Below are 9,669 nucleotides of genomic sequence, written 5' to 3' on the forward strand. Positions count from 1 at the left end.
ATATTAAAAGTTGTAAGAACTGTAGTTCATATATTCTAAAAGTAGAGATAGGAAGATACAAAAAGACCCAAAATTGAATTTTGCAAGATGAAAATGACCATGTGTAAGATGAAAATGATTGGGGCGCCTGGGTGGCTCAGTCAATTAAGCGTCCAACTTCAGCTCAGGTCATGATCTCACGGTTCAGGATTTCAAGCTCCACAACGGGCTCTGTGCTGACAGCTCAGAGCCTGGAGCCTGCTTCAGATTCTGTGTCTCCCTCTCTGTCTGCCCCTCCCCGACTCGCACTCTATTCCTCTCACTCAAAAATAAATATTTAAAAAATTTTTTTTAATTTTTAAATGTCCAAATTTTATGAAAACTATAAATCTTCACCACAAAATTCAACAGGTTCAATGAACCCCAACAGAAGAAACTTAAACACAACTATACCAAGATACATCATAATCTAAATGTTCAAAAGCAGCCGGAGGAAAAGATATTATATACAGAGGAACAAAGATAAGGCAGATTTCTTGTCAGAAACAAAGCAAGTGAGAACACAGTACAGCATCATCTTTAAAGTACTGAAACAACTGTCAAGGTAGGAATCTATATCCAGTGAAAATACGTAACTACAAGTATTTGCGTATGTAAAGGGACAGGAGGAAATTTGGAAGAGTGTCGACTATGTTCACTATCTTGATTGAGGTGATGATTTCACAGGTAAATACATATGTCAAAACTCATCAAATTGTGTACTTTAAATATGTACAGTTTATTATAAGTCAACTATATTACAATAAAGCTGTTTTTTTAAGTTTGTTTTTATTTATTTTGAGACTGAGAGAGAAAGCATGAGAAGGAGAGGGGCAGAAAGAGAGGGAGGACAGAATCCAAAGCACACTCCACGCTCAGCACAGAGCCTGCCACAGCTTGATCCCACGACCATGAGATCATGACCAGTGCCAATATCAAGAGGCAGACACTTAACTGACTGAGCCACCCAAGTGCCCTGCAATAAAGCTGTTTTTAAAAAATCAACATGTTTACAGAACAAACAAGACAATTCTCAAATAAAAGATATTAAAGTGATACATCAACCAAATGCAATGGGTGAAGTTTGAACGGATCATGATTTGGAAAAAAAGAAAAGAAAAAGCTATAAAAGATACTCTTCTTAAGAAAATTATGGAATTTTAAATACGAACTGGATATAAAAGCATGTCATGGAAATGCTAATTATCTTCAGTGATAGTTTCATTATGGAGAAGACCGTCCTTATTCTACAGAGATTCACCCTGCGTTATTTAGGTTGAAGTGTCATGATATCTGCATTTTACTTTTAAATGATACAGGCAGGATATGAATATATTTGGAAAAAAATAAAGTAAATATGGCAAAATGGTAGCAATTGTTGACTCTAACCAAAGAGTACATTGATATACATGGTATTATTCTTTGAATACTTTTGCTTGAAACTTTTCATAATAAAACAAAGGGGAAAAAAACTTAGCATATCTATATGGAAAAAATACCACAAACATGACAAAATAGAAATAACTAGGAAAAACACTTGCAACACAAAATAGAAATAGCATTACTTTAGTTTATATGCAAGCAGCTCTTTAAAATCTAGAAGAAAATTATGAATAATCCATTTTTAAAGTAGACAAAAATCACAAAATAACAACAGAAAATATGTAGATGACAAAATTTTAAAAGTACACTCAATTCTATCATAATTGGAATAGTATAAAACAAAGCAATGTAATACTGTTTTTCACTTATCAGGTGAACAAATTTCTTTCTCTGGTAAGACTACTAGCAAGGAAGGACTGAAGAAAACATGCACACACACTGCAGAATTACATATGAGGTTAGCTTGCTGGATGGCAATTTGAAAAAAATGATCTACAACTGAATTTTATTATGAAATTTAAATTTAAAATGCATGTACTCTGTCGGGCTCTGTGCTGACAGCTCAGAGCCTGGAGTCTGCTTCAGATTCTGTGTCTCCCTCTCTCTCTGCCCCTCCCCTGCTCATGCTCTGTCTCTCTCTCTCTCTCTCTCAAAAATAAATAAACATTAAAAAAAATTTTTTAAAAAGAAAAAAAACAAAATGCACATACTCTGACGCAGTAATTCCATGTCTAGGAATTTATGTTATACTGAGGGCTCAGCACAGTTTTTCTTAAAGGATCAGGTAAAAATTCAGCTTTCTGGGCCAAGAGGCCTATGTCACAGCTATTCAACTCATCCACTCTAGTTTTAAAGCAGCCAGAGACAAGCTATAAACAAATGATTGTGCTTGTATTCCAATACAATTTTATTTACAAAAACAGGGGCCCAGCTATATGCCATAATTTGCTGACTCATACTACATATAAACTCTGAACACAAAAATGTATTTTATCATAGTATTATTTGTAACAGCAGAAAAACTGTAAACTAAAAACACATTAACAGGACACTTAATTCATAAAAACCAAATATACATTAAGAGGACGCTTGCTAATCCACAGAAAATCGATACAATGACAGATTATACAGATGTTCAAAAGAATGTGTTATCTAAAAGTATAATGAAAAATTCTCCAGGATAGGTCATTTAGCCAAAAAAAGATAAAGAGCATTATACATAATAACATACCATGTACAAGGAGAGAAAAGAATACATATGCATTAACTTTTACTAAATTTCTGTAAGAATATGTAAGAGACAGTTACATCTAGAGAGGTAGAATGATGGGTCAGAGTTAGAGAAAAGACTATTTTTTACAATCTTTTGAGTTTTTACCATGTGCATATAACTTTTGTAACTACTTTTATAATAAAGTAAAATAGATGAATTGGCATATAATGAGTGCTTAATAATGTTATATTAGTGAATGACTAGAGAGAGGTTTCATCAAATGGGCATATGGGGATAAAAGTCAGTTCTGAAGCAATTACAACATAAAGATGGTGATAAAGTAGATCCAGCAAAGATAATGTGTTGCAGCAACCATTAAACATTGCAGGTTGACTCTCTAACATCCCTTCCTCCCAGACCCAGGGTCAAGTTCCAAATAACCGAAGCCAATCATGGGATATCTAGGTGGCTCAATCAGGTAAGAATCCCAGCTTCAACTCAGGTCATGATCTTGTGGTGTGTGAGTTCAAGCCCTGCATCAGGCTCGCACTGGCGGTGTGGAGCCTGCTTTGGGTTCTCTCTCTCTCAAAATAAATAAGTAAGCTTAAAAAAAAAAAATAACTAAACCAATCATTGTGATGCCATCTCTCTACATCTGACTGGTTCCACAGACTGACAGCCCTGAATAAAATATTTGGAAATGCTGTGAGTAATCTGAATATGGAAGAGAGAATGAACTAGAAATTAGCAAAAGGATTGTATCTAATCAGCAAATTTCTGTGACTATCGGTAACACTACTTAAGTGGCAGCCAAGAAGAACACAGGTCACAGACAACAGAAGTTACCCAGAATAAGAGCAGGAGGTGGAGAAAAAATAATACCCAGAATGCTGTTAAAGGCATTGCTGAAATCCCTGATTATAAATAAGTCTGAAGTGTCAGCTGGATAGAGACAAACCTAGAGAGGAACTTAACGAAACGAGGGAGCAGAAAAGTGTCTATGTATTTGGGGGAAGAAAAGGGGGTCACAGGACCAAGTGTAAGGATGATGATATACAGCATGTTGGTTAACAGAATGGGGGGGGGGGGGCGGATATTAACCAGAAGACTAGTTCAACTTTTGAAATATTGACAGTATAGCAATGTCTAGCAATGATATTTTGGATGAGCTGAAGTAGAGTGTTGATGTAAGTTGTTCAAGTCAAGGCCCAGCTATGGCCTCAGTTGTTCTCTTCATTTCACCTTTGCTTGGAGCAAAGACAGAAAAGGAGAGTATAATTATATGATTTAATGTCAAAAGAGAAGAGAGTTTTTACTGATCCTATTTAAGAACTCTGAATTTAGAAGACCTAGGTTCCTATCTAGGCAAGGTCACTTCTTAGATGTATGGCCCTTGAACTGACAAGTTACTTAACTTCTCTAACCATTAAGTTTTATCAACAAGAGTAACTAGTTCAGGTTACCTGAAGATACTTAAGGACTGCTTGAGATAATACATGTAAAGCGTCAAATGGTGACTGGCACATGAGAGTCAATAAGTATTTGTTACTTTCACTATCCAGTAGTCAAGCAGCAGCACTGGGGTACAAGTCCTAGGCCAAATTCCCATTTTGCCTAGCAGGTAAGGAGGGCCAGAGTGTTAGAAAAAGGGATAGAGAGTATTTTCGGGGATGCTCTCTATCTAAAGAAAGAAGCTCTTAGTTAAGATGAAGCATCAGGAGTGCTCAGACAATATTTATATATGCTTCCGGCGTGCTTGGATAGCTCAGTTGGTTAAGCACCTGATTCTTAATTTCAACTCAGGGCATGATCTCACAGTTCAAGGGATCAAGCCCTATATCGGGCTCTGCGCTGACAGCACAGAGCCTGTTTGGGATTCTCTCTCTCCCTCACTTTCTGATCCATGCCCGCTCACACGTGTGTGTGTGTATGTGTGTGTGCTCTCTCTCTCTCTCTCTCTCAAAAGAAATAAACATTTTTTTAAAAAAAGAATATGCTCCCAAAAAGGTAGAAATTCAAATTAGTATAATAGAATTATTACCCTAAAAGCTTTCAAACTTAAATAATATATCTTCCTTTAAATAAGCCACACACATCAATGTGTAGAAACAGCAGAATTAGACCAAAGCTATAATCGGGCTGGCAGAAAATCAGTCAACACAATACACAGGTGACATTGGTTGAATGATAAAGAAACCAGCTACAAAAATGATAAAGAAACCAGCTACAAAAAAATGTTGCTACTAATGGCAACATTAGTTTCTAAATCCACAGATATAAATTTATAGGTTATGTTCTTTTTCTCCAGTGAGACAGGGGCAAAGCTATCCATGTCTTGGTAACATTCAGTACTACCAAAAACCAGGCTACTCTAAATTTCAAAATGCAAAAATTGAAGAAAACTGGAAAATATGAAAAGTATCATGGTAAGGGGAAGAGCTTACCTGACTACACAAAAATAACCACTATTAGCATTTTGTGCAGCCCTTCCAGTCTTTTAAGTGCAATTCCTCATTATATTGTGAGATTATATGGTATACACGACTTTGTATCCTACTTTATCACATGATATTATGTCAGAACTATATTATTTGCTTTAATACCATTACCAAACTAAGGGTGGTGACTTACTCTACAAAGACCTTTATCATTTCAGTCAAGACATTTTAGAAATACATATCCTCCCTACGTAATCTCACCAGCCTAAGGTCAACTTTCGGTCCAAGGACAACACGGAGCTTTTCAGAGTGTCGTATACAACCCTAGAGGTTTAAGGGGAAAATGCCACATATTTCATTTATAGTATGTGTTCCTTTGAAAATAGAGAATATTTTGAAATTGAAAACCGAAAACAGATTTCATACATACAAAAAAGAGCCAGTAATTTTAAAAACTTATTCCCATTTCTGCACATGATGCTGGTTAATTTTCCCATTCCACCTTTGGTTGGGTGGTCATTTTAAGATGACCTGATAGAAATTATTTTTCCATGTACATGCTGATGAGTCACAATAAATACAAAGGGCCTATAATTGGGAGGGTTTTTTTTTATTTTTTTTTTAACGTTTATTTATTATTGAGAGACAGAGAGAGACAGATCGTGAGCAGGGGAGGGGCAGAGAGAGGGAGACACAGAATCCGAAGCAGGCTCCAGGCTCTGAGCCATCAGCACAGAGCCCAACGTGGGGCTCGAACTAACAAACCGCGAGATCATGACCTGAGCACAAGTCAGACGCTTAACTGAGCCACCCAGGTGCCCCCCAAAACAAAACTTTTTAATAAATGGTGATAAAATAGTAATATATGTACGGCCTAATATTTCTTTTATTTTTCCTTTTTGATGCTTTAAACATTTTAAAATTAAGATATGCTATTAATCGGGAACATTTAGGTCTTTTTTTTTTTTTTCTTTTTTTTAGTAAATAAATTGTATGGATCTTTCCAATGGTATCATCCATGATATAACCATCCTAAACATAATATGGAAACAAATATCCCACATAATTCAGAACACTAAATAATGTTACTATTTGAACATGTTCTTTTTCTTTATGTCCCTAGACTCTAAATTTGCACGTAAAACTTTAAAAAAAAAATTTAAGACTTCAATTTCAAAAAAAAATTAACATAAAAGTAAATTTAGGAAAGTTAACAGAAACATTTGAAACAATTCCACTGAGTAAAAACAATTGTTGAAGTTTTAAGTCATCACGAAAAAATGAAATATTTAAAATTTATCATAAATCTATATTCATACACCTTTGGGTCAAAGAACCTAAAGAACAAGATTATATGCCTAGCCAGCATTGTGAAGTAGACCCATCTAGTTTAGAGGCAAGTATGACAGTTTTAGGCCTCCGGCCCTTTTGAAAGAACTTTCATAACTCTAAAGGGTACATCAAAGGTTCATTAAAATATCATTAGAACACCTTGTAAAACCACTAAACAGCACATATGTCTTCCCTGGCTAATCAAAACTGAAAGAATAACACATTCATGTGAAAACTGGTGCTACATTTAGTACTGTGGAGAAGTGACTAATACATATACTTTTTAAGTATCTCCAAAGTGGGAGGCATATTTTTTGTAGCTCAATACATACATGTTAGCTCAAACAGTGGTTCCACTCAAGTTTAGCAGATTCTGTGAGTTTGTATCTTGTTACGGTGATTCTGTATCAGACATCTGTTCTCTTGAATCACATGGAGCCTGCCAGTCTCAAGCCAGATAGGAAATTCACTGTTCTTAGGTTTTACCCAGCGGGAGGAAGGGGAGCTATTAAGAACTAAGTTCCCAGCCTGCTACAGTTTTAAGTGATCAGAAAAAATTAATACCAAGGCTTTAAAAAAAAAAAAAAAATCCTGGGTATGAAACTGCTCAACAATGCATTGTTAAAACTCTCAAACTCTTACCGAAAGCAGGAATTGAAAGAACTATTACTGCCACTATTACAATGGCAGTATCCCCACAAATCAACCAATTTTTCAATTAGTAGAACTGTGTAGTAGAAATGCAGGAATGAGGAAGAATGAAGAAGAATCAAGAACTACTTTCTAAATCCTGCTGCGATGCCCTAATTCATTCCAGCTCTTCACCAGAAAACTGACAAAAGATTAGATCTCTGAGGATCTAAAACCTGCCTCTTCCTAAGCCGATGATTAGCTGTCATAACTTAAAATGGTATGGGGGGGAAGGAACAGAATAGCTTCAGGCCACAATTTTGAGGACGCTGAAAGTGTCTTGGTTAATAATTTGACAGCAGTGCAAAGAAAGGGCGGCAGGGGCGGCCCGCCTTGCTAATCAAAAGTGACTTAAAACTTTACTGGACTTGTCACCTGGTTTGTAAACACAACCACTTGTGTAAGACCATCCTACGCGATTAAGGTGGTTAAACAAAAATCAAGCCCCGATGCCAAAGGTTCGCCTGCCAGGGTGCACCCTGGGGGGGGGGGGGGGGAGTTGAAAGGTCAACGGGAGCTGTAAGCCCAGGAGTCGCAGGGGTAGATGGCCGGTCGCCCTTGGGGTTGGGCCCTCCAATTGTCCTCGGATTCCTAACTCCAAAAAGCACGCCCCGGAGCCAAATTCTCCTCCCTTACCCCCACCTCTTCCCACCCCTTAAGTCTCGAAAAAAAGACGCTGAACGCCATTCATCTGGATCCCGGGCGGGGGTAGTGGGGACGAAGCACTAGCTGTGCGAGAGGTAGCCGCAGAAGAGGCGAGGCCTTGGGACCTGCCAAAATTGGGGGTTTTAAGCCCGGATCCAACCGCAGCGCCTCCCGTGAAAACACCTCTTCTGCCGTCAGGGAGCGAGAAGCGGGCAGCCAGAGGAGGGACTGGGGGAGAAGGCGCGAGGTCCTTACCCACTGCAAGGTTGGCCACTGCCGGACGCTGCCGGCGGCTCCAAAACCGGAGGCCGGAGGCGGCTCCACGGAGCCGTAAGGAGGCTGCCATGCTGCCCGGCCCCCCCGCCTCCCCGCGGTGACCTCCGCGGCTCCCGGCTCGCCCACTGATTGCGAGTGCGCGCGGCGGAGCGGGCGGGATCCGCCGCGGCGTGGGGCCGCGCGCGCACGCGCTCTGCAGTTCGGGGTCGGCACCCACCCGCGAGGGGAGGAGCGCGACGCCGAGAGGCGCGGCCCGGCGAGCCAGGGGTCGTCAATCCGCTTATGAACAGGGGGCCAGACCAATCAGATTCTCAGGTCCCCTCACTTCGCTAACCACCAATAGGAAGGCTTTTCGAGCCCCACCCACATCAAGGGCCTGGCCCCGCCCCCTAGCTCCTCCTTCCTCTACAGACAGCGGGCGCGGGTCTCCTTGTTTATCAAAACGCAGCGGGTGTGTGAGAGGAGGTGGCTGCTGCTCGCTGCAGCCTCCAACGAGCTCTTGACCTCGCAGAACCGCCCCTCGGAGGGTGTAACGGCGTGTGTTGCTTCCACTGAGACGGAGACGAAATTTTAGTTCGCAGCTGCTGCAATTTTTAGGCAAGAGCAGAAATTCCTAGCTTTTCTTAAAGTATAGGGACCCATGTTTAACTTCAGTAATTTGCGGATCTCCTGATGTTAGTATTTGTATTTTGAGCATCTGTTCGTTGAGGAACAACAGAAATCTACCATAAATGTAGTAACTTTTAAATTAATTTGATTTTATTTAACACAACAGTTTCTCCACAAATTTGAAAAAGAGTAGGAAAACAAGTTGGGAACCTTGTTCTCTTTGAAGGGTAGGATTACTAGCAACTTGTACTCTCTGATATGTATTTCTCTAATGTTTGAAAATTCTGCGTTTCATAAGCAAAATCTAAGGATAAATGAAAATCCAGAAAGTTGTCTAAATGTGTTTGGGTCAAAGATATTTCTTCACTCTTCTGCCCGTGTTTGGTGTACATATTTGAATCTTGGGACCCTTTGGCAATAATTGCAGGGCTTTCCATCTCCACTGACCCCAGCGAAGGGTTGTGAGACATGCAAAGGAAGACTCGCAACCTTTGCTGGACAGGTAGTACAGGAAGAAAAACAGTGAGGAGTGGCTAGGAGAATAGAAATCCCAGGGTGTCCACCCCCTCCCTAAATTCTTTCTACTTAATCATTTGCCTAGATTGTGCTCACCCAACCTTTTAATCTAAGTAGCAGAATCAACAGATTTGACTTTGACCTTCATTTTTGCTTCACGTCAAAGCAAAGAGTTGGAAGTGCCTACAGAAAGGAAAGGAACTGAATAATTTCCAAGCAGATTCAGTCATGTTTCTGGGCATGCTAGCAATGTTTCCAGAACCTGGCACAGAGTGCAAGGTTCAGATTTGTAACTGGTATGAAAACAATTTCCCTTCTTTGGCTGTCTCTCCACCCCAACCCTCTACCCTACACCAACCAAAAGGAAGAAGGGAGGAAGCAAGGGGGAAAAATCATTCCAGCTACTGGGACAGTCTCCTAGATTTGGGTTCTCACCCAAATCTATTTATTGGTTTCTGGAGCATGTCCTACCAGATCCTCTCTTTGCAGTTTATTTAGGTTTTAGCTGGGATAAACCTCCTGCAACCAATAAACATAGCCCTACGGATT

At 39.6% G+C, this 9,669-nt stretch overlaps 1 protein-coding gene across 1 annotated transcript in view; it reads right to left on the reverse strand.

The window, feature by feature from the left end:
- The window catches only part of HIBADH (3-hydroxyisobutyrate dehydrogenase), a 109,681-nt gene extending 101,481 nt beyond the window's left edge, over positions 1–8,200 (reverse strand). The window contains exon 1 of the mRNA XM_019443677.2: positions 7,975–8,200. Coding sequence (XP_019299222.1) covers positions 7,975–8,065 — 91 coding nt within the window. The 5' untranslated portion in view covers positions 8,066–8,200. The remainder of the gene's footprint in view (positions 1–7,974) is intronic.
- Positions 8,201–9,669: the final 1,469 nt, after the last annotated feature.

The sequence above is a fragment of the Panthera pardus genome, unplaced genomic scaffold (genome assembly GCF_024362965.1).
Source record: "Panthera pardus isolate Hobbes unplaced genomic scaffold, ASM2436296v1 HiC_scaffold_8, whole genome shotgun sequence".
In the NCBI taxonomy this organism is placed as follows: domain Eukaryota; kingdom Metazoa; phylum Chordata; class Mammalia; order Carnivora; family Felidae; genus Panthera; species Panthera pardus.